The 26,461-nt window shown below is 37.3% G+C and overlaps 1 protein-coding gene across 3 annotated transcripts in view; it reads left to right on the top strand.

Annotated features, from left to right (window-relative positions):
- The window catches only part of LOC113968679, a 279,507-nt gene that overhangs the window by 104,075 nt on the left and 148,971 nt on the right, over window positions 1-26,461 (top strand). For all 3 annotated transcript variants that reach the window (XR_003534592.1, XR_003534591.1, XM_027685454.1), the window contains exon 3: window positions 21,836-21,897. Coding sequence is in view for 1 of the 3 variants with exons in the window: in XM_027685454.1 (XP_027541255.1) it covers window positions 21,836-21,897 (62 nt within the window). In the remaining 2 variants the exon portion in view is untranslated. The remainder of the gene's footprint in view (window positions 1-21,835; window positions 21,898-26,461) is intronic.

Genomic DNA, 26,461 nt, shown 5'->3' with positions numbered 1-26,461 from the left:
CCTCCCACATATTGTATCTATATTTTAATCAGATATCACTCCTTTCATTAACATCTCAATTAGTACTTTGCTGACCACAACTCAAATATCATGTGATTATTACTTGCTTGTTTAGAACAAATGGCTTTTTCTGGCAAAAGCCCTTTGTTGGCCTGTGGTTAGTGGAAGGTCAGTTGGCTGTGGGCTTTTTTCTCTTATCTAAGACAGATATGACTTGAGGCTTAATTCAGCACCTACCCAGGGCTTTGAGAATTTTTAATTCCAGCTAATCTGTGTAATATGTGTGTGTGTTTGGACACTGATGTCTTTCAGCCTTTTTGTTTATCTTAGCATTAGTTGTAGGGTAAGCTCATAACTCCAGTCAGTTCCTGTAAGAAACTTGTGTGTATGGACATAAATGTACATCCTGTTTTCCAGTGTTACTTGACTGAGGTTCATTTTCTTGTGAGCAGCTCCTTTGTGCTCATTCCTCATCAAAGACAGTATCTTTGAAGGTTTTCCCAGAAGAAGTAAACTTCTCTATCTCAGTTTCTTTTGGAGAAAGTCATTAGAGTTTACATCAGCTTGAAATATGAGCACCTTTGAGCTGGCTCCTAAATATCATTTCCAATGTTACTGCGTCCATTTTTCCTTTTGGATTTTACCAGCTGTTTGATTTCAATCACTCATGAAGTTCATGGGAGAAGATGTTCCTCTTCTTAGCTACCTTAGACTTATGACAAGAGGATCTCTGATGACTGTTGGACATGTCCATGTGAAGTCTAAGCCCTGCAGAATGCATTTTAAGCCTTCTCCTCCCAGGTAAAGGGCTTCATAGATGATTGTTGGCAGGTCTTCCCAAAATGCCTGGCAGTAAAGGAAAAATAGTTGTAAGATCTTTTGGGAGGAGTCTTCAGAACTGTTAATTCTTATACCATTTTCACTGATAACAGTTGATTTTTCAGCCGTGATATGTTAGCAGATAGCCTAAGGACTGATTAAGACAGAGTTAGAAGATTTTGAATCATCTTTTTTTCAGGTACCAGGATTACTTTTCTGTGGGCACTAGCCAGAACTTCCAAACTTTCTACTCTGAGACTGGTCTGACTCTAGGATTTTTTGTGAGATGTATCCTTGTCTTTGGACCAGTTTGCAAAAATATGGATTTATTGAATTGATTGATTCTCACCCCAGTGTATTCATGGGTTCTCTTATGGTGGCATGTAGCCAAAGTATTGGGGCTTGGCTGATATATGGCCAAGGAATTGTCAGATCCTGCTCTACTTGGGAGTGCAGTTACTGTGGATCCTGCTTACTGGTTTAGATCTGCCTTTTCAACAGTTGGCTTGGTTCCTTACAAGAGCCTTAACCTCTTGCATTTCATGGTTTCAGTATTGGATGCTTTTCAGCAACAATCCATGTGTGTTTAGTTCTCTCAGACTAGTCCTACTCAATTGCAGGAGCCAGGCATTATGCATCTGAGTGTACTGGTTGCTTTTCTCCCTTGAAGAATTTTTCCCATTCTTGTGGATTGTTTTCTAGACTTGAAAAATGGAAATTTTTTTCTTCCGTGTTTTAACATATATTTGGAATTAGTTTTCAGCTCTTTCAGTCTTTTACCAAAAGGTGCTGGTTTTTTCCATGCTGCTTCCCTGAGAGTTTTATGGAGCCTGAATGCGATCTTTGGTCCCAGCTAGATCATCCCACCTGTTGTTTAGTGGGAACTCAGGCTTTTTGAGGATTAGAATTTTGCCAGGAAGATGGGTCAGACCCTTAGGGATCTTTCTCCGTATGCACATATTTTCTTAATAGCTCCAGCCTTTCCCAGGTCTCTGAATTCTGTATTACATGTATAAATGTGCCACATATGATACAACTTATATTAGTAGTATCCATTTTCTTGTGCACCGAACTAAAATTTCTCTTCAGTGCAACACTGCATACAGTGAGTGGTGTATTAAAATCTTCCATGGAAGTGTTCTATATATCATTTTAAAGGCTATAAGAGGTGGCAATAACAGAACTAATTTTCGTGATGTCTAATCAGTTAGCAAACCATCACCATGGATTTTGCTGTCCAATAATTGATCATGTCATCAATTACTTGTCTGAGCTGAAGATATAGCTAACTAATAGATGTCACAGTCAATTTTCCAGCATAAAGCTCAACAAAAATGGTTATCAGTTAACACGCATTAGGAAATACAGGCACTGAGCTAGATTCTTCAAACTCCCAACAAACTTAAAGAGACTGAAAAGCTTACATGATTTACTAATGTTTCTTTTCCCTGAATGTTATGGGATTATGGAAAGTAAAAAATGTGTATTTCGGTTAATAACTTCTAAATTTTTTATTTATTTACCTTAATCCTTAACTATGTGGACTGGAGGATTTATCATTTGGTCATTTCAGTTGCGTGTTTCCTGTGTAACTTGAAGATTTCAAGATCTGGGCAATGCTACTGTAGTGGTTGGCAGGTGTGATGGGACTGTATAAAGGATTCAAGGAAACCTGAAATTTAGAAAAAAAAATCCTTATGCTATACCTAAGTATTTGGTGAACCTTGTTTTAATTTATCAGTTGCATATTTTTGTTTTCGTATTTTCAAAGTGAGTTGGTTTTAATTTTTGTAACTTTTATCTATGTTTCAGGTTTTAACTGTTATGTTTTATCCATGCTATGACACCAAAAAGTGAAGTAGAAAAGACTGAACACACAACAAGCATATCTCTTTAAAGTTCTGATTGTCAATGGATGATCTGTGTGCTCCCTGTTGGTTGCAACAATCCTGAGAATTCATGGCTAGTGATCAGTTTGAGTGAATGGTTCGCTTCCAAACTTAAATCTCCCTGCCCGTGTGGTGGTCAGTCTTGATACCAGCAAAATGATGAAGCTGTTGGAAGGGGATGGAGGATGTGGGAAGAGGTAAGAAGTAACAAAACCAGAGCAGAATTTCAACTACACTTGCAAACTAGAGAGAGGTGCTGGGAGGGTTAAAAGTCCACAGAGACCTGCAGAAATTGTGTGTAATCCTGTGCTGGTTTTATTACAGAAGAACTGATGTCTGAATTGTGGTTGGAGCCTGATTATGCTACTGTTGTATGAACACAGATGTCCCCACCCTCAAAGAATTTATACTGTCAGTGGGCTGACGAGTGGGAGAACAGAGGAGGGGATTTGCCAAAATTATACTGGAGTTCAGTAACAGAGCTAGGATAAAATAGGGAAACCCAGTGCAAAGTTTATTCCATAATCAATATGGGTTTACTTGACTGATCAGGTGAATATAATAATTTTAATCATCTGTGCACCTTGGTATGTCCAGGCTCCCTATGACCATTATCAAGAACACCAGACAGATGATGCTGTCAATGTAAAGTGCTGTTGGCTAAAGTTAAAGGTCCATCTTAAAGAGCTGACTGCTTAAATCCCTTAAATTATATCTGTTTTCCCTGCTTCTCATTTTCAGATTATATAAAAATAATTTTATTAGATTCTAGGTTGGGGTTTTTTGGATCTTAGTCTAAAGTAAATTGAGACACAGTTGCATGTCACTCAGTTGCTGGAGGTAATATTATTTACTCTTCCAGGCAGAAAGACACAAAGATGGATTTAAACCTGTGCCTTCAAGTTTTCTTACCTTTTTTCTCTCTGTTGGACCCCTAGTATTGATTGAACATATTTATTTCTGAGGCTTAAAATGAAAATTTTCTGAATAAATAGAAACAGCGGTAACTACATTTTGTGACATTTATGGATATTTACAGCTGTTTAGTTAATAGTGGTATTTACAGGTATTGTCAGACACTTTACTTCCTAAAAAGCCTGAATATTTTAACAAAATATCATAAAATAAAAAGTAACTTGGAATATGTTCTTGTTGGGAGCATGTGTATGCAGTCTTTTGACAATGCTTCAGTGGGGAATAATGCAGATGGAGGAATGAATGTAAGAGTCTGACTTGTAAAGTTCTATTAATGTGGCTCTTAATCTATCACTGAAAATAACTTACAAAATTTGAGGGGTGTTGGATTTTTTTGGTTTTATATCTACCCTTGGTACATTAAAGTGTTAAATCCTCATCAGATATGAATTGACATTGCTGTATTAACATTATAATAACAATGATGACTTAAGAGAAGATCAGTATTTGGATTTTATTTAAGCATTTTTAAGATTTTTAGATTTTAAATTTTAGGTACCATCATGCAGCAGATACCAAACTAAAGGCATTTTTAGGGTGAGTTGAAGGTACATATCTTATAGCCCAGTGTGTAATTCCTCACTTGAGCATTTTCATAGTTGCTCATTCTGCTTCCCCTTGAATTTAGCTGATTACAGCAAAGAATGACAAAGCAGTCTTAACTCTGTTGGGTGGATATTCTGCCCAAGCAGATCTATCCAGTTTGCCACGTGCTCATCACTGTCCTTTCCAGAGAGCACTGCATACATAACATTATATATATGTATTTGTGTGTGTGAATATTGTGTATTCATTTTAGTTGTCTTCATCTGGTACAAAAATCTACTAGGTGACGTTCTAGAAATCATTTTTAAGAATCGTTTTTAGAAATCACTGAGAAGAGTACAAAGACTGGAGAATAAATATTAGAAATCATGAACTGAACTTATCCCTAGCAAAGAATTGGAAGATAATGAAAAGGTGAATGCGTTGTAGCCTCCAAAGCAAAATCCCTCATGCAGAATCACAAGGGTAACCAATGACTGAGAAAAAAGATAAATGAAAGAGAAAATAGATCCTGGAGTAAACAGCTGGGGAAAACTGGAGTCCTTGAAAGCAAATACTTTATTGATTTATCCTGTCTTTTGGTAGTAAAATTTGCCTGGTGTTCCCTGTTGTCTCAGGAACAAGACTGCAAAGATAATCTTAGTTTGTCAGCACTGTGCATGGGATCAGCATGAAGACATGACAAAAATGAAGTGGTACCTTGAAATGAAAATTATTTCTCTTACCCTTTACTACACTGTGCAAAGGCCATGTTAAACTTTTTTTCCAGTCCACATTAAATCCAAATGCTACTTGGATTCCGTTTCAGTACCCCTGATTTTCATACCAGCCTCTTCTCCAGACACAGGTGATCTGTCTGAAGAGTGGGGAGACACTGGCATGTTAAACCCACAAAGGCTGCTGTTAGAGGAAGCTGTTAAACAGCTGGGATGGAGGTAACTTCAACAGGTGTGGCATTACAGCACAGCGAGCTTTGATGCAAGTTGTCTTCCTCTTCCAATGGTGCTCTGGCATCAATAGCATTTCTAAATCTCCTCCAAAAAATTTTGCTGGTGCATCCAATAAAAAAATCTCAGAACATTTCAGAGATTTTATGTCATTTTATTGCCTCTTGAGTTTTACTATACTTTTTTCAAAGGAAGGGACACTTCATACTCACATGTTATGCTGCAAAATCTGCATGTAAAAAGTGTTGTTTTTCTTTGTATATTCATTGCCAAATGTCTGAGAAAAAGTGCTGCAAATAAAATAGCATGAGGGAGGTGAATCAGATGCTTCATATGCAGGGGATATCCAGGAGCTCTACTAACAGGAATTAATCTTTATCAGACATTATTAGAGGAAACCTAAAATATTAAGCTCACAGGAGAGAAAACTGGCTTTTGGTGTTTCATGACCTAATTTAGTCTTACTGAGATTTGAAAATTTTATACTCTTGTCTTATTAGGACCTTTTTTGTAGTCAGAGGTGAGATCCAAACCTCCTACAACTAGAGATATTGATGGGGAATAAGGTTTATGTCCTGAATTTGGTTTTAAATATTCTTCTGTGGAAAGGACTGGTAGAGTAGGACCTATTGAGCATAAGGAGGATGAGTGAGAACTGGCTGACCAGAGATGTGCTGGTTATACTCTCCCAGCCTGACTGTCCATTGCTGGCTCAGCAGAAACATCAGATCTTCATCCAGCCCCTTTACTTAATTCATCTGATAGAATCAATCAGAAAAACTTGTTAATTCAGGAGAAACATAACATATCAGGATAAATCCTGGCAATCTATGCTTGATCAATCTCCAAGTGCTAAATGCTAAATAACTATATAAATTTATAACTGATTTTTACATAAATCAGTGTTCTGGCTGTGATTTCCAGACTTCATTCACATTACACAAAGTAAATTTTCATGGGACCAAGTACTGCAAAACCTTACCTAAGTAAATCAGATCAGAATTTTGAAGGTCAGTTTTCTTATGTGTTTTGCAAATAAAAATTAGGGCACAGTGAAGCTGGTTGGACTATATAGAGGAGAAGTGTAAATTAATATTTCTCTTCTGTTTTAGGATCAAGTCATATTTCGCAGGGCAAAGGGGACTTACATGGTGTGATCTAGACTCATTGAATTTTCTCAAAGTTTTGAATACTGCTCTCACATTCACAAAACACTAGCACATAGTACATCATTCAGCTGCTCAATTTGGCAAAGCAGGACAGTGCTTGCTGATTCAATAGAGCGCCATTGTCAGTTTGCTTAGATGAGAAACTATCATGGAATGCTTTCACATGGATTCTACGTGTTCTCACTCCTATCAATCTTCCCTTCTTCCAGTTCTTAATTTCATTCTTGTACTTGGGTAGGCAGCATGATTTAAATTGATGAGTATCACGTCCCCTATATGTTCTTGCATTCAAAACACCCGGGGATGAAGAGAAGGGCAGAACTCCAAGGCATTGAGGCACAGGCTACTATGGGAAGAAGCCAATGTCAGAGAATCAACTGGCACGGATCCCACAAGTGCTGTTGTGCAGAGTGATTAGTCTTAATTTTATTCTCCAAAAATGGGTCTTGTTAAAGTTCTAAGGTATACTTTATGTAAACTTCTACTACTTTTAGGCTCTACTTTGATTTAACAAATTTTGCTCTGGTGAAGTTGTGGACATTTAGGGGCTCGGGTTCTGTGACACTGTGTGGAATAACTTGTGTTTGTTCAGAGTTGGTTATTATGTTCTGAACAAATTTATATTGAAGATTGATAGGTAGTTACTTGGTTTTTAAAAGTAATATTTCATAGCACTGCAAAGTTGCACAGCAACAAAAGGACTGTATAAAGAATATATTAAAATGCACAATGCATTTAACATGAACATGATAACCTTATTGTTACTGGAGCTACTGATTAATTCTCACATCAGGGAAATATTGATATACAGCTGCCTGTTCATTTTGCTCAGCTATCGTTATACCATACATCAGTCTCCATGCTGAGAGCCTCACAAGGAATTTGGCAGAGGGGGTGAACAATGCAGGTTACAATGCAGCAAGTTAAAAATTATGGGACCTATGTCTTCTCTCTGTGCTAATTTAGACAGTGCCTCCTACAGTATATCAGAATGTCACATTACCCTCTAAAGTTCTATAGTGAAAACAGAAAATCTGAGTGATGGTGTAAGTCCACAGAATGAAAGTGCCTGAAGGCACACCATGGTGCTCCTCCAGTCTTACAACCAATGTGTGCTTGTCCACTGTCTTGAAACAACTTTAACTTGCACTTATTTCATGGTTCAGAAGGGCTCCAATCTATGCCAGGGGGTAAATATTATGGGGGGATGTTGTGGACATGCTCCTTTTTTCAACTCACTTTACACTGCCAACTGGCAAGAGAGAAAATGTGTGATACTAATTAATTCCATCAGCCTTGTACTCCAGGAGAGTGTAGTTATACTGACCTCATACTTCTGGGAATAGATGTGTCTCAGTATAAAACCACAGTGAGTCAGGTGTGTTTCTCAAAGTGGTCACATTCAAAGAGAATCTGTAGAAGTAATAGAGTGTGTGCTAATGCTCATGGCCACCCAAAACAGTGTGCTGTGTTCCCAGTGAGTGAGCTGAACATACTTCTTGCTGGTTTTGAACTCTACTTTTAGTGTATTGTATTGTTGGAAAATCAAGAAATTAATAAAAATCTTAAGTACTGAATCTCTTAATTTTCAGGACAAAATAATACAATTTTTGGAGTAATTGGTTAAGCTTTAGGTTGTAAAACTCTTAAGACTAAATCTTGAGCACATGCAAACTACTACAATACCTTTGACTTCAGTGGAGCTGAGTTAATGTGCCTCAGCTATCAATGTGTTACTAGTGAGTAAATAAATTGTTCCATGTGTAAAATCTATAGACTCTCTTAAAAAAAAAAGCTTTCTGGTTAAATGACCCAAACTAAACCAAAACAAACACCACTCTATGAATGAGAAAGTTGCCTGTTTATTTCTATATATTGTTTCAATAACATTGTCTCAATTGGGAGAAAGAAAAAAAAATCAAAAATAGAAATCCAACAATCATGGTGAATGTAGCATGCATACAGAATATGCATATTTTTAAGTACTGCTTTTGTAAACATTGCTGGTTGGGAATTAATTTTATGCTGCTTAATGCTAGTCTATACTGTTTCATTTCTAACAACAAACTGAATGAGATTTTTATGAGAAAAGGAAGGTTTGCCTAGTTCACATCTTGGCGGTTAGAGTATATAAACAGATATATTTTCTTTTAGTCTAACCTTGTCTGGAAGATATAGGAAAACTAATTTGCCTTATTTACATATGGCACAATCTATCCAGTATTCAAGGGTTTGTCAGAAACAGGAACATTGTGCATTTCCATGGTAACAGATGGCATGCTGACAGTATCTGGCTCGTTGCAGCTTCGTCTAGGCAGGCCAGCAATTAATCAGCCATCTACATGCACAAAATTCTTTGTGAGTGAATGGCACTGCTCCTCTGTAGTGCTGCCTGTGCTTTTACAATTTTTGTATTCCTGCAGGGAGAAGTACTTTTTTGTCTCTTATGCTCATTTTCTGTAGCTTCCAAAAAAAACCCCAGTAAAGAATACGAAAATGGAAACAAGTCTGCACATAATTTAGAAAAGACATTATTTCTTTAGCATATAAGATGTGTGAGGATCTTGGTTTTATTCCATTGCTTTCCTTGTTTCCTCTCCCTCCCTACTTTTCATAAGCTTTCTGTGCCACGTGTTTCCTTCAACCTATTTGACACAGGTGAGGTTTTTGCAAACAGATAACTCTCCAAAGGTGTGCAGAAAGGGACTTGTCATCTGGATGGCTGGTCCAGGGCTTTTATGCCCACAGGAGTGCTGTGCTTAAAGCCAGCCTGAAGCAACACACTGAAAGCCCCTCATTGCCTGTTTAAACGGCGTTTTATGTCTCACTGTGTTTGCCCACTGGCAGCTGCATTGCCCCATCAGGGCTGGGGAACTGACCATGTTCTTATATCAAGTGACCAATCTGATTCATAATTAATGCAAGACTTAATTTGTCAGGGATCTTTCTCTGCCCCCGTTTTGAATGTGCTGTGGGAGAAAATAAGCTCCTTAGAATGTTTGCTCGTTCCTGGTGTGTCTGCTTAAGGCAGAGCTGGGTTAGGGCTTTGCTGCTGGTACTCATAGTTGTAGTTACTATTGACAGCTCTTCATATCCAGCTGCATAACAAGGTCTTTCTCCCTTCATCTTCTGGAGAGATCATTCATGGATTTTTCCCTTTCAGGATGGTTATTTTCTTGACTGCTCCTTTACTAAATTCAAAGCAGAGAGAATCAGCATTTGATTTCAAAATCATGGGATGTGAGGCATCAGGGGGTTGTTTTGTGTTGGTGAACCTGGGATCTGGTGGCCCATGTGAGGTCAAAATATTTGCAGTACAACTGGATCTTTAATTTTGGTTTGTTTGTTTGTTTTTTAAAGTCTCTGACACATGCCAAAGTCTAATCTCTGAGTTGAACCTGGATGTTGAGTAGGATTAAACTTTCTTTTTGGGTTTGCCTGTACACAATCCAAGCAAATTTTGTCTTTGTTAGAGGACTCATTTACTAAGCTATAGCAGTTTTAAGAAGAAATTTGTTTCTCAAATATTCAGGTTCATAGTAGGGCTGGATCTATTCTTGTCATTGAGACAAGTTACAGACAGCAAGAATCTTGGCCTAGGTTAAACAAAATCTGCTTATGTGACCTAAGATGACTCAAAAGAAAATCCTAGACTAGCCTTTACTGCTTTGTGTCAAATTCATCTTTTTTGGACAAGTTACAAAACCAGCCTCTCTTCTAAAGAAGTTCTTCTTCATTGGTAAGGTTGATAGTCAGCTTTCTTAGTCTTTATGTAATCTTTTGTACCAGTTTGTTTTGTTGAAGGTGTTTTATGCTTTTTATGGGTTTTGTCACTGCATGTTTCCCTCCTCCATTCTAATTAGTCTCTGCAGACTCCTGAGGAATTCACAGAAAAATCATGAGATATAGTTCCCCAGGATTAGTGAACATTTGATCCTACATGTTTTTCACTTAAAACTTCTCACTGTGATTTCTAACTTGGAGACTGCACTAGGCAAGGGCGATGGTTTTGGCTGGGATAGAGTTAATTTTCTTCATAGTAGCTGGTATTGGACTGAGTTTTGGATTTGTGCTAGAAACAGTGTTGATAGTACAGGGGTGTTTTAGTTATGGCTGAGCAGTGCTTGCACAGAGCAAAGGTCTTTTCTGCTCCTCACCCAACCCAACCAGTGAGCAGGCTGGGGGTGCTTAAGAGATTTTGAGAGGACATAGCCAGGACAACTGACCCCAGCTGACCCAAAGGATGTCCCAGACCATATGGCATCATGCTCAGCAGTAAAACTAGTGGGAAAGTTGTCAGGGGGAGCTGCTGCTCAGGGACAGGTTGGGCATCAGTCAGGTGGTGGTGAGTAATTGTTTTCATTTCCATCACTTGTCTTTTTTTGGATTTTATTTTTCTTTTCTTTGTTCCTTCCTTTTTCATTGTTGTTATTAATAATTCAGTAGTAGTATTTCTCTTTTTTAACTTAAGTTGATTTTAGCTCAACTCATGAGTTTTCTCACTTTTACACTTCCAATTCTCTCCTTCATGCCCCCAGGAGAAGGGGAGGGAGGGAGTGGCTGTGTGGTGCTTAGCTGCTGTCTGCAGTTAAACTCTGACAGCAAAAGCAGACAGTCTCATGATAACCTAGATGCTTACCTTCAATTAACTGGTGGTGAAAAAATCTGAAGAACAGTGAGAAAGAAATACATCAAGTACAGCCCAGCAACTGACTTTCCTGTTAGCTTATATTTTTGTTGTATGTGCCTTGGTCCTTTATCCAGTCTGGTCAGAGACTGGTCTTTTGCAGCAGGAGACAGTTTGTACCTGAGCACCTCTTGTCCCAGAGCTGCAGCAAAGCACACTTCTTGGGAATTCTGCAGGAAGGATTCTTGAAGGACCAGAGATGACCTGCTGGACCACAGCGTGTCTTATCCCACCAAACTTCCAGTATGTGTACAGTGCTTAGGATACCAAACAAGTGAGATCTGAAATTACCATGAGCATATTAATTTATAATTGAAATTAATCTCTTTATTAGTGCAGTTGTGTATTAGGCAATGAGATGTCATTTAATTTATACACAGTACAAGCTTTTGTTTCATTCAATAATACAAATAGCTGGCTGGGGATGTTGTACAATATAGTCGTGCAGCGCTGGACTCTGTTAGTTGACAGTAGTTCCCAGAAGACTGATTATTGTACTTTTGTGGAAAAAATGTACTTTTGTATTAGGATGGGTACATACAAATGTATACAGGGAGAATATATATATATATATATGCATGTAATACCCTTTATTAAAATTTTGGTTCCTTTTGCTCTAGCAAATATTCTAATTGGCCAATCCATTTTTAAAGAATTCATTTTAGCACAGAAGTCAATCAGAAAATGCCTCCTCCATAGACAGAGGTTGTAGTGCTTTCCTTACTCTCTTACCTCCATTGAATTAGTTCATCAGAGTTCGTATCTCAGCAGTGTTTTTAGCTACACGATGCTCAGAATTCATGTACAACGATAGTATTGCCAGCACTGTAAAAATATGCATCTTTGTAAAGATTTCTTTGTAGTTTAAAAACTATGTCATAACTCTCAAATAATTTTCTTAATATTTTGACAGAATATGTACATGGTTTCATCAGAAATAGACTCAGTGATCACTTTGAAGACAGTTTAAGCCAGAGTGCCATGATTCGCTCTTTGTCAATTAGTGTATATGACCTGTGTGCAAACTTCAGTCATAGGACATTTGAGGGACTGTTACTTATTGTAGCTTCTGGAATTTAAGCTGCTACTTTAGTAAAATAGCCTTATTTGCAAACAATCTATTTATAGCGGGTTTCTGTATTTTTGTCTGTGTGGTGTTTTAGTATTTTGTTGTTATTGTTGGGGTTTTTTTCAGGTTAGAGTAATTCGAGTATATATTTTTTAGTTTTTAGTCATTTAATGAAATTGCTCAGAAAAATTTAAGTCCCTCTTAGTATCACTCTTTTTCTTCTCCTCTCTTAGCTTTCAGAATTTTACTTTCTCTCCTTCTTGCTGCTTTTTTTGGTTTGTTGTTTTTTTTTTTATTTTTATACCATGGAATGCACTAGAAAGTTTATGAAGTGAGATTTTGGTTTTCCTGAAATCAGTCTGACAGGAAACACCTTTTTTACTATGTTTTCCTTTTGCTGTTCACATGTTTTACCTTGATTTTAGTTTTATATATACATAAATCTATAAATGGTGAGAGTTTTAAAACCTTTTTTTTACTAACTTGTATGGCTGTCTACATTGCAAAGAATAATTAAGACTTAAGCAGTACAGAATTGTAAGGATCATTGGATCATGAGGTCTATTTTCTTGGAATTACAGGTGACAATATTATGTTTTTGCCACCAATGACCTCGTCATCAAAATAAATCTGATTTCTTCTGTGAAGATCCTGATTAAGGTGGGGATGTCACAAAATCTTAAATTTGACTGGGCTAATTTTAAGCTGAGATCTGGATGTGATGAGAGTTTCTTCTGTGTGGAAGAAGTTAGCCACAGCATATGCAGCACCCTACACAAGCTCCATGGAGTCAACACACAGAGCTCATGTCTGATAAGAGGATAAGGATTATTTAAATACATTTGATCTCTGTATTATTAATATGGAGAGAATATATTTAAAGAGGAAATAAGTACTTACTGAAATGAATAGAGATATTATTAAATTTTTTACTCAACAATGCATTAAAATTTTTAGACATCAATACTGAAAAATATCATCAAGCATTGGGAATAATTCATCTTAAAAATTAAGACCAAAAGGCATTAACACATCGCAAGATACCTTTAAGGATAAATTTTGATGGCATTGTTAGGGTTCCTTACATTTTTATATTTAAAATTTCCAAACCTTCTGCTCCACCTACTTTAGACTTCATTTATCCCAGTAGGAAGACAGGGCTTCCTCAGCAGTCAGCTTGACTGAGGGAAGACATGGGGGTTGATTTTGCTGTATGTGGCCAATTACGTTGACCTTTGTGATGGCAAGCTTGGAATCTTGAGTTTTTCTCCTATTTAGGACTCCTTCACAGCAGCATAATATATTGCTGCCATGTCAGTTTGTGGTCTAATATTTTTACAACCCAGCAATCCACATTTGGAGATTGTGATTAGCATCCTTAATTCCTAGGGGGGAAAAAAAAATAAAAAGCCTTGTTAGAACTAGAAAGCTGAAGTCTAAAATAGTCCACCTGCTGTTCTAAAGAGTATTATTTTAGTGCCCTGGGGACATGCAAAGTTGTAACCTACTGATGTCAGGATTAGATTTTATAGGGCTTTTTAGTGTAAGTGTTTTTGATAACTTGGCAAAGCATTTTCTGTTGTTCATTTCTTTTCGATGTTTCTTAAAAACAGCAGTCGAAGATCCACAGAGACAAGAGCTTATAAAATGGATGATGTCCCATTTCTGTTTCACTATAAGATATTATTTGATAAGAGATTAAGATGATTGTCAACTAATCTTAAAAGAAAATCATTTTTGGTAGAGTTGTTGTTTTAAGTTTGATTTTACTAATTTTATAATTCCATGGTTACTGAGTGTAATGGATTTGATTTTCTTATTGTATGACTAACTTTTCATGGTGACAGTAACTATAATAACACAAATATACAAGAATAACATAAATATGCAAACATTTGTTTTCTATAATGAGGGTGTTTTTGCTACTCATTTTGGTGTGCCTGACTGACAGTAGGGAGGCAGAGATGCTTGTTTTGTCTTCAGTAGCGCTTAGATTCACAACTGCTGTTGCAATAAATTCCTTTCATTATTATGAGATGAATCAGTATTCAGGTAAGATCTTGAAAAATGTATGCTTTCCCTTTGTAGGATTTAGATTTTGGGAACTGCATTGGGTGTCAGTGTCTCCTATGGAGTTAGTAGGAACCATCAGTCCCAGCCCTACTGATGGTGGGCTGCCTGCATCCCCTGGCTTCAGTGGAAATTTAATCTGGACTTCTTAATTTATGAAAAGGAAGTTTAGATTATTTTTTTTTTCTAAAGGAGGTGTTCAAAGGCAGGCAGGGCAGAAGGGTTCATGATCACATGCAGATGACTGCCACCATGAAGGTTTGCAACTTAAGACAAAATACCTTTCTGTAGGGACTGTTATTCTTCTGGTTATGCTTTATTCCCCTTATTTACATATTATAGAAGTCTGTTTTCTAATCATAAACATACTTAGCTCTTAAAATTACAGTTTGGGAAATGTTTGAGATCTATTTTAAGCTTTTTCAGTAAAGATGATAATGGTTATAGTAGCTGATTTATTCATTAACTGTCACCCTTTTTATGCACCTTTAATTGCAAGCAGCCTATGAGTTTCTTAAATTTATTGAAGCAATTCTGTGAATAATTTCTGCAAGTAATTTCCCATTTGCTCTGCTTGCACACTGCCCTGTACATTGTGCTCACTGAACAATTGCTTTTTGCTATTTTGATGTTTTCTTTATGCTCTCTGCCTGTTGTTTTTTATCATTTTCCTAGGCACTGGTGTGGGGAATACTCCTTCCTGTTAGGGATTGGGGAGATCTCAAGTGGGAGAATTGCTGAAAGGTTCTGGGGGAAAAAACACTGCAGGTCTCTCCTGTTTTTATACAGGGCACCTAAGCTTTTTGGATACAAAGTTGGATAAGCTTTTACCTGTCTCACAGCAGAGAATATGCATCACATCCAATACTTGTCTTTTCCTCTCATAGAACTGTTGTGTTTTTTAAGCCCTTCTTTCTTCCTCCTTTTGCCTCCAGGATGTTGTCCTTTGTCTGCTGGGCTCTTTGTCCTGTGGTTGATCTTAGTTCACTTGTGCCAAGCCATGAATCCTGACTGCAATATAAGTGCATTGTGGGGGGGGTTGCTTGGTGGTGGTGTGAAATGGCAGATTATGTTGGTGCTTTGCATAAGCCATGGATGATCATGGTTTGGAAGGGTTCTGTGTGAAGTCCTTGCTGCTGAACATCCTACTGGTGCAGAAGGACCCGGATCACGAGGAATGTGCTGTCCTCTTGTCAAACACTCACAGCACCCTCCATCCTTCTCTCCAACTACCATTTCTAAGGAAGGAGAAATCATCCTGTGGGACTTTTTAGGCAAAGGTAGGACATTTTAGAGGGTGGGTCTCAACCTCTGAGCTTATATCTCTCAGTTGTTTTCTACTTGAAAACCAGAGTGGTGGGTGGTATTGCTGTTCTCTAATTTGAGTCAAATTCTCACCTTTGCTTCCTGTCACATTAAGGTGAAGGTGTCACTTTGCTTGTCTTTTAAAAGGAGTAGCAGAAAACTGATGCCAGGTGTTGAATCCTGGCTAAACCAGATTTGCTTAACAGACAGTCATAAACCTCAGTGCATGTGTGATTCAGCTTATTTTTCCCTCTTTCCTCATGCAAAACAGGTAGTAAAATAATATATGGTCCTAAAGAAGAATCTCAGTGATTCCAATTTATCAGAGTGCTTAATTGAGTCTGTGAATTTGGCCTGTTAACTGATGATGATGAAGCTTCTCAGGGGGGCCCTATTAACACTAAAATTATTTAATATTTTATTAATCAATTACTGACTCTTTTACGCAGATAATGCTGCTATGGATGGTCCATTAATAAAATGTGTACTAAATCCCTAGAACAATTTTCTAAATGTTGAAAAATGACAGATTAATAGCAGACTCCTACTAAATGTTAAGAAAACAAAATGTACAATTTTTTTGGCACTAAAAGAAAATTACAGGTAACTCCAGATGAAATGATAATTAGAACAGCAAGTGGCACTGTGATGGAGCAAATTAAATCCTTTAGGTATCTTGTGGTTATTTTGGATGAATCTCTACTTTCTCTAATCACTTGGATTATATTGTTCAGAGAGTAAATTTGTGATTGGGGGATTAATACACATATAATTTGACTCTGGATGCCAAGAGAATTGTAGCTATCAATGCTAAATATTGTCAATTACTTATTCTGGTTGTATAATTTACGATGCAGCTTCCTGATAAGTTCTGATTCTAATCCTATCAATATATAGTAGTTTTTGTGTTTATTTGTTCAGCTTGGTATGAAATATCATTGTATGTTGAATGAGAGAAAAAATGGGAATCGGGAGCCCCTGGTTACCTGCTGTTCAGCTCATCACTACTACAGACTGCACTGGGAGCCTTTTAGGGCTCTTGCCTAATCTCTGTGGTGCTATATTCTTTCTCATCCCTCTTTACAACAGTGAAGAAAAAATTAGATTTTTCCATCACAAGGATCACAACCACCTGCAAAGGCTTAAGAGCTTCACCAATGCTGCCTAATACAGGCTCTTCTATCTATCACTAGATGGGGAGGTGAGAAAACCACTGGTCAGTGAAATACCTATCTTTGTTTTCTTATAAGGCAAGATACTTAAGGGTGAGTCTGGCGTTAGATATGGGATTAATCCCATTTTAATCAATGTGATTTAAGACAGATATGTTCTGAAGTACCTTGTTGAATATCGATGTGGAGAATGATGCACAGATTTTGAGATAGATATATATATATTGAATCTGTTTGTGGTTTGGGTTTTGGTGGTGGGTTTGGGTTTTTTTTCTTTCTCTGTTGCCTGAAGCAGAAAAGATACTCTGAGATAGCAAAAAGCTGAAGTCTGATTGTTACAAGCAAAAGTTTAGGGATATACTAAACATGTTCAAATCTGTCATAAGTTTGAAGAAATTTTGGTAACATTTGAAGTTTAGCTCAGTTAATTATTTTTTTTTTGCAATGATTATTTCATAGAAAAATATTAGGATTTTAGATGGGCTAAAAATAGTTGCACAATGGGCAAGGACATATTGAATATCTCTCTAAATTCCAGGACAGTGCTAAGGGATCAGGCAATACTGAGTACTCTTGAATTAAATGGGAAGTTATTTACTACCACTGATGAGTCAGTAAGGGAAGCATTGAAAATGTGTTCAAATAAGCACTGGAGCAAAACAAAGACCTGGGGCAGGGGCCCAAGTCACCCAAGATTTTATGTGACTCTCAGCTATTTAACAAGTAACAGCTCAAAAGACCACGTGGACTGATTTCAACAAGAGCTTTACTGTACATATTTGTCACAGATTTCCGTTAGTGACGAATAGCTCCAAGATATTTGGATCATTCCAGATGCAAAGTTTGGAGGGTTTTACATCTAGATTTTGTTTTCTTCTGTGAGAGTGGCTAAATTCACTGAACATCTGTACACTCTGTATTTTTCTTAAATGAATCAGAATTCAGGCTTGCCAGGATTGGGGTTTGTGTTTGTTTATGCATATTATCAAGGCTTAGATAAAAGGACACTTACCCAGTTTGCCATCAACACACTGCCATGGTTTAAGGGGAAGGGAAGAGAACCCCCAGGGTGTATGAGGAATATGTGAAAATCTGAATCACATAGATGCTCTTTTATTTACAACCATAATTTATTTTCTATTTAAAGACAAATTAAATAGGAAATGAAAGAAAACATAATACAGCTCTGGTTGAAGCAGAAAATTATAATTAAATCAGTGAACATCTGCATGACAGGATATTTTTTTAAAGGAACTATTTCTTGATTTTGATTTTTAAAAAAGTGTGAGGAGTCTGTGACCTCAGCAGCCATTGATTCTGAATAAGTGGTGGATGCCAAATTGCCATTTGTGTCTTTCTGAAAAACATCCGTGTGTCCTCCTTGTGTCCAGTACTTTTGCTGATGTCTCTGTTCAAGGAATCCAAACTCACAAGTGTGGAGTTGCAGGATGTAAAAGTTGTTGATATTGACCATTGTATCAAAGAACTGTCGGTGTGTACTGACCTTGAAAAAATATTTTGCTGTGTAACTAAGTGCTGTGTGGCACATGCAGGTTTTTGTTTCTGCACAAAATCTGTTACCATGAATGCTGTTTGCATCTGTGTGTGATTAATGACTTCTGTCTCCAGTGTATGTACAGTAACACAACCAAGCAATGCACTGCGAGAGTCCCATAATTCCCTGAAGACGTTTCATCACAATGAGATGCATTTTCAGTTATTATGCAGCTTTTTGTGTTCTGTTTTGGTATGAACAGAAAAATATTTATTCCTTTTATACTGATTTCCTCCATACCCTTCATTGTTCTAACTCACGTATGTGTTCACAGTAAAACTGGAGCTGAACACTAAACCAGTAAGAGTAACACACACTGATAGCGTAATGTACAAAAGCATTCTAAATTCTCTAGGAGGGAATTGTTATCTGTGGAAGCTAAAATGCACTAAATTCACTTTTTGTATCATTATTTTGAAATTTAGGATTTGTGTGTGTGTGTGTGTAGGGGAGGATAGTTTTGCAAAAGGCAACTATTATCAAGGTGCTGAAATTAATTGGCTGCTTTAATTGAGGTAGATTACTAGCTAATGCTTTCTTGAATACAGTAATTCTCCTATTAAATTATCTTTGAATAATTACCTGAAATTTCTCAGCTGCAGGGACTGATGGCTATTTAATTGCACAGTGATGTTGCTATATAATTACTTAACAAGGTGTCCTTTAATAGTTTAATTCCCCTTTCCCAAGGAAAAAAACCCTATGACTTCTATTTTTTAAGTGCTGTGATTTTATTTATTAATTTACAGATAACTTTGTATCTGAAAGAGTAAAAGAAAGCTATTTATTGACTTGCTTTTAAAAGTAAGTCTTTTGATTGTTCAAGCATAGATTTGGACTCAGAAGCATTTTGGTACAAAAAAAGAAAGTGGTTAGGCATTCCTTTGGCTTCATTATATTTATTTTGTGGGTTTGTTATTTGGTTTACAATGTACTTTGAATGATCCATTAGAAGCTCAGGTCTGATATTCAAAAGACCTAATTATTTGTGTGCTGAGTTTTGTGAACAGGGAGCTGTCCAGATAATGGTATCTCCTGAGCTGAAGCAAGGCAGACTGACCAGGAATTTTAAACCTGTATTTATTCCTCCTGGTCGCAGAGAGTGAGGAGATTGTCTGCTTGCTGCTGGTTCCTGAGCAGTGAAAACAGCTGTTTCATAAAGATGTTGAAACAAAAGTTTGGACTGTTCAGGGATCAAAAGACAAAAAGGCCCAGGATTGTGCCACAGGGTATAAGTTTCCTTCCTAGTTCAGGGATACACTTTTTTTTGCTGGCAAGAAATACGTTGAACAATACAAAACTTAACAACTACGACAGAACTTGTTAAGTCAGAACATGAGGCTGAAGCTGGACAGAGCATTATAGAAAACTGGAGAGGAATGGTAGGGTCATCTTACCTCTTCAGTTACATAAACATTTTAATCTATATGTGTCTGCTGAACATACAGATTACCCAAAACATTACATTCTGACTCTTGAACAGAATCACAGAATGATTGGGATTGGAAGGGATGTGGTCCATCTAAAATGTGAGGGCTTTTAAATTTCCTTTTAAAAACAGAATTATATGCTCATAGGGGTTACTGATCAGTTTGAGTTTCACACTGCTTCCACTGATCCACAGGAGGTGCAATCTATGAGCATCTCCTCCTGGGAGCCTAGCTCTGTTCTCTAGGGGCTTGGGACTTTGATTTTTAACATGCCAAGTTCTATCCTAAATAGCCTTCAACATGTGTGGCAGCATTTTACAATGAGACTGGTGCAGATCATGTACAAAATAAAAATGTATGTCACTAACACACCTTTTTGAACCTCTTTGAGGAAGAGTTCCAAAACCCCTATTTCTGGGGGTTTTAAAACCACTTTAAAACCAGAAGGGAATGATCAATCCAGTGTTATAGAAATAGTCTCTGTCCAGAGGGATTTTTTTTTAGACAAATCTCTAAAGGATAAAGCCAGCAGAAGAATGGCTGCACTGGATCAGAGCAAAGACACACGTAGCTCAAGCTGTCAGGAATGAAGGCATCAGTACCACATGTTATTTCATGAACATACAGTCCTTGATTCATACCATCTAGTGTTATCTCCACTTCTATCAGAGTGGAATAACAAAGGGGCTTTTTAATATCAATTGATCTTGCAAACCTGATAAGGGATATTCATTGCCTGATATTCAAAGATGTTCAACTTCACAAGATGACCAGCAAATCAGGTACTAAAGATTAGATTTTTAATTAGGATGAACTGTAGAGCTGTTGACTGGATGGGATTTTTGTCAATTTGCATACATAAGACTGAAAATTGCTTGACTTTCATAATATTTTCCTTAATGCTTCAGTCAGGGAGTGGCAAACCCAAGAAAAAAAAAGAAATCCTTTAGTCCTCAGGTTTTCTCTAAACACAAATTCATCTCTTGTCTTCTTCTAATTTCTTGGTAGCTTATTATCAGCAAGACAGTTTTTTTCCTTGGGTAAGGGGATGCTTGGGCCTTTATCTCATTTGATCTTTAAAAAAAAATTGTAATCTTTGGAGGGTGCCCCTAGAAACTTCTACCAGAGAAAAGTGGCCCAGGGCGTATCTGGGACTGAAAAGCTCCATGGAGAAGTTGAATATGAGCAGAACTCTTGGCCACTCCTCTCTTACAAATATCACTGTTCCTCTTTCACCCAGAGCACTCAGGATGTACTGCTGGAATTTTCATTAAATGTTTGTAATGACATAGGAACATAAATATTATATGTTCATACTTTACTGTACCCAGAGGTCTGAAATTGTGACTGGAGCTCAGCTGTGCTAGGTCCTGTACGGATTTTTTATTAAAATCCTAGAAGCAAAACACTCCCATCCTGAAGCTCCTTCAGCCTGCTGGGGGTAGGTGGTGTGAAGGATACGTGGTGCGATGTACACAGAAAGATTAAGGCACATAGGAGGCACCTCTCCAGAACATTTCCAAGTCTCCCAGAAGTTTGTAAGGCTCTTCTCTGTTTTTCTTGCTTTCTTATTCTTTTCTTTCCCTGTTTTCATTTTTCTTTGCTTTGACCTCTGCTTGTTCTTCATCTCTTTCTCCCCCCATGCAAACCCTCCCTTTTCATTCCTGACTCTACTTCACTCCTCCCCTCACTCATTCTCTTCAGCATTGCAGCAATGGTAGTCAAAAGAAGAAAGGCACAGAATTATCTGTTACTAAATGGGTGGTGCTGATGGAAAATTAGGGAGGAGGAAAATAGGAATTAATTATCCATAATGTAAGGGTTAAGAAATAAGATTTTCCCAACTAACACTAATATCTGAAGAAATCCTAAATTTGTGAGAAATGTGAACATTCCTTCATCAGAAGTCTCTGTAGCTATACTGTTAGAAAAGGAAAGAGAGGGTCAAACCTTGTTTTTATCCCGAAATTCTGTAAGTAACCTGCAAATAGATTTTTTTTTCCTCAAGGTTGCAGAGCATCTACTGCTCCAATTTCTCTGCTTCTTAGGAAGGATGAGGTGTAATTGTAATCTGTTGCTTTGATATCTTTCTATGAAAGACATGAAACAAGTACAAGATATTATTGCTAGAAGGCAGTGTATGTAACCAGTCACTGGCTAGAAGATCACCCATTAATTTTTGTTTTGTTTATTTTTAAAAAGGTATGTGGCTGGTATGGAGAATATGCCAAGTCAGCTGGATGAGTCAGCACAGGCAACACAAAGTGAGTGAGTTTGGTTTTTCTTAAAGAAAAATATTCACACTCCAAGTCAATTTATTGCGATACTACTGCAATTACAAACCCAGAAAAGTACTGTTGACATTTTCTTAGGGTTTTTTATTGGAAATGTGGCTCCATATCCACCTAGCGAAGGAGCAGGCAATTAAGATACTCTGTGTCTGTGATTGTTTACCCTAAAAAAAAAGGAGAAAAAAACCATAGCCTCCACATGTTAATTTTTTCAGCACTATCCTTGAGCAAAAGCTAAAAACATGAATTTACACTAGACAGTATGTGTCCACAGGTTTTTCTTATGAAAACTTCAGAACAGTGATAACAAAAAACATTTTCTCTTGTAAGTATGTTTTTGCAAATATGTCTGCATTGGTGTGAAGTCTCACTGACCACTCAGCAGAACAAATGATGTTTTTTGAAAATCAATTCTTTTCTGCTCTGGAGTGGAAACACATCAAACATCACCTCAGAACATATGAACAGACACTATTTTTGTGGGCATTTTGACTTTATATTTACAAATTAGCTGAATGCTGATAATGTCCAAATAACCTACTATAAAATACAAAAAGGAAATCTGATTGCAGAGCCATTTTACTTGAAGGGCCATGAAAGATGATAACCAGATGCTTAGACATTCTTTAACCCTATGCAATGCTTGAGACCTGAAATTTGAGAGGGGAATTAATAGGACATAAAGTTGGTGGCGATAGCATAATATTTACTCCCTTTGCACTATTTCATATACAAAAGTAACTAGAGGAAAAGATTGTGATCTTCCTTCTTATGTTTTGCTGCTACAAATGTGAGATTTGCTCAAGTACTGAATTAAACAGCAATGTTTGGGTTGTGCTTGGTGGGTTTTTTGTTGGGAGTGTGGGTAATGAGTCATCACAAGGCTGCTCTGAACTGTGGGGTACCAGCAGGGGAAGGAACTGAACTGCTGTCAGATGTTGCCAGCAATGGGAATTGCAAACAGGGATCACACAGCTCTGCCCAGAAACGCCTGTGCCAAGCACAGTTTGGTAAATCCATGAATCCAGGCCTCAGTTTCCTTAGCTGTTCTGTTACCAGTTAAATGAAGAGAAAGTGCTGATATTTGCCCTTTCTGAAACTCCTTTTCTAAAATAAAGTCTTATTCTACACAGGTTATTGCCTGCCCCCATAAGCTCTACTGGTTTTAATTTCTTTTTAATGTCAGATGAAATATTTGGGGGGTGGCTTTCCAACAGGTAAGTGTGTGATTTTTCATTTAGAATTGCATCCTCAATTAATAGACTGAAGGAAAAATAGTACTTGTGTATTTTTTATGTGTTTTTTACAGTTTGGGGTTTTTTCCATACCTCAATTGGTCAGCAGAGCAAATAAGTTATTTTTCACTTAGTGGTTGTAACAAAAGTTGTATGTCATCTTGGATATTTAATGCTCTTTCAGAATGAAATGTAGCCATACTGTTTGGGAAGTTTTTAAAAAAATAAAATTTTCTAAAGATGGAAATACCAAATATGTTGAAAAAAATGCACATTTTAAACATTTAGTAGCTCTAAATGTTTTTTAGTAGATGACTTTTTCTCTTGGATCAAGTATGAAGGTGACAATGAGTGTTGAAAGTTTTGTTTCTCCTCGTAATTTTTTGATATGCCTTCAGAGAATGGGGTGAGCTGAGTCCTGTGGGAGGGATGGAGGGCAACAATTTCCTTTGTGAGCTACAGGACCTGCTTTAAGGTGTAGGAGATATCAAAGATTACAGAAGGAGACAGCAAAGATCACCAGTATAGAACTGAAAGCCAGCAGCTCGCTCAGATGCTGTCAGGTGGCAGGGGAGGAACACTCAGCATTCAGGAATACCTTCAAGGCAGCAGAAGGAAGAATTTACTTGGGAAAGTCACTTGTAAATCAAAGTCCCTGAGTCTGCAGGAACTGGGCATGGAGGCAAGGACCTGCCTGTAAAGACACAAGTGGGTGCACAGTTAGTGCTGTGTGGCATCTTTATTTCAGTTCTGTCCAACATTACTGATAATAAAAGAAATATTATAATAATAAGAAATAAAAATACTGGTACCAGATTAGTCAAGAATTGCTCAGATAAAGCTGCTATAGAAATACAAACATAGTTTTGTATCAGTGGCAATGGTGCTAAGTTTGTATATGTGAAGTGTGCCTTTCCGTACTTCATACATTTCATTTTCTCTAACCTAATCACTTAATTTCATTATTATTAAATTATTTTTTAGGAAGTTATCTTTAATATCTCTCTTAGCTGCCTGATGCATATTTTAATCACAGAACAGAAATAAAGTTCTCAGATCTCAGTTTTGCATGAAATATCTGAACTTTTGCCTGTCTCAGTACATGGGAGTTCACACGTCAGTCGTGTGACAGGTCCCACCTGGGTGTTTGACTCCCTCACAAGCTGGGGAGTCACATGCTGGGTTTGTGGGGTCTCCTTGCCATGCTCACCTGTGGTCTGCAGGTACATCCAGGGAGCCAAACTCTCAGGTGGCTTCTTGGATTAAGGTCTCAACTGGGTGGCTGATCTCCCTCTGCTGCTGAGCAGCACCAGAGCTTTTCACCCGCTGAGGTATCCCAAAACCAGGCTGAAGATTAATAGGATCAACTCTAGCACTGGGGATGCTGAGGCCAGAGATAATCCTTACCTCAGTCTGTCACCAAAGGTAGACCCCTGTCTGTAACACAGAGTGTTGAGTGGGGACAAATCAATGAGTTTGTGTCCATGAGGCTGAGTAGGTGTGGTAGGGTTTCTGTCAAAAGGATGTGTTCATTGCTGTTCCTTGTCTAAAGTAACCTGAAAATATGGAAAGATGTTGAGACATGAGGTCACTGTGTGAAGGACAAGTTTTTCAGTTCAAGTTGGCAAGACAAATTGTTTCGTCATAAAACAAAAAAATTATCATTTTTTATAAAACTTAAAATGCCTTACCCTGAAGCAAAGTAACTGTATCCTCTTCAGCCTTATTTCTTGTCATGCTGTAGAAAAAAATGGGTCTTGATCAACCAATTTGTATATCTGGTTCCTGTTTCTATCTGGCTCCTGGTCATCATGAATGATCAAGACCTGTGAGATATAGTTGCTGTCCTTCAATATACCAAGTGTAACAATACAGAAACTGTATTTTTTAAATGGATGTATTAATCCGGCAATTTTAGATTTTGTTACAAGGATCTTTTCTGATACTTTATTTATAAGGATGTAGTTTTGGATATGCTTTGGAGTAGATAGAACTGAGACAGGCTCTCCTTTTGTGTGGAAAGATTGTGGGTTTTTTGTCCTACTTCCGGTGGAAGGCTAGTACTTGTTTCCCTGGCATTTCTTGAGGTGATGGGAAGACAAATTTTGGTAATCATGGAGGTTCAAAATTAAACATTTTCTAATGCTACCCCTGCAGACAGAGTGTTCAGGTGTTATAGCAGTTACATCTGATGTCAAATTTGAAGTTCTGCACATATACTTTATTGCTAAAAGCAAAGTTAGTAATATTTCTCTACCTTTAAATCAATACTTTATTACTAACATAAATCTTAGAATAAAATTAGAGTTGCAAATTAAGTTATTTGGATGAAACATACCTGGTTGAACTCAGGTTCTTTGGATAACACAAATTGAACTAGGTCTCCTTTTGGGGATCTCAGCAAAAAAATAAGATATCAATTCCAAAATTTCATATCAAGGTGTCCATGACTCTTCTTTTCACAACCTCTTGTGATTCTATTTTATACTCTCTTCTTTTCTTTTCTTGAATCTCGCAGCTTTCTTCTGTCTCAAATTCTGGATATTGGGTATTCACTTCCCAGTACTAAGGGAATACTTACCTTGTTTCTGACTTTCTGGTGAAGTTTCAAGTTCTTGTTATCTATATGATAAGAGATAATATATTTATGCCCCAAATGGTCATGAAGTATTCTGTCTCTGATTTAGATTTATTTAATCTATTCAAACAATAAAGACTGAAACACAGACTATGCACGTAAAGTTGGCATTCATGTGCAGCTATGATATCTCAAACAGCAAACCTACAATCACTACAAAAAAGTACAATGTAATTCTAGCTGACCTTAAGCCATTACCCTCAAATTACGTATTTTATTAGAATTACACTACCACCTAGGGACACTTAAAAGTTCACTTTAGATCCTGCTTCCAAACACTGGGTTTGTTAATAATAACGGAACCTTTTTTTTCTTTTCTTTGTAGGTAGGAGGCAGAGTTGGGACATTCTTAACAATATATCTGGCATTGAATCTAACTAATAACTAATAATACAATTTAAAAGAAAACAGTGTCCTCTTAAATTTTTAAACTTTTGTAGGCCTTTCAACAAAAAAAATCGAGTTATCCTTATTGTAATACATTTCTTTTGAAACCTTGAAGATCCTTATATTTGGCCTGAAAATATTTTGGTTACCATCATTCAAACAGTGATGCTCAACAAAGAGCAGGCAAGTGATGTTGGTGCCCTTATTTTGGGTTGCAGCCAGGAGGGGGCACAACGAGTGGCTGTTCCCTTTCACCCTTTAGGAAATTCATGGCATA

This window comes from Neopelma chrysocephalum, unplaced genomic scaffold (genome assembly GCF_003984885.1).
Source record: "Neopelma chrysocephalum unplaced genomic scaffold, ASM398488v2 Primary Assembly neopelma1_69, whole genome shotgun sequence".
NCBI lineage: Eukaryota > Metazoa > Chordata > Aves > Passeriformes > Pipridae > Neopelma > Neopelma chrysocephalum.
The sequence above is the reverse complement of the archived record's forward strand: the minus strand, read 5'-3'. Positions and strand labels throughout refer to the sequence as shown.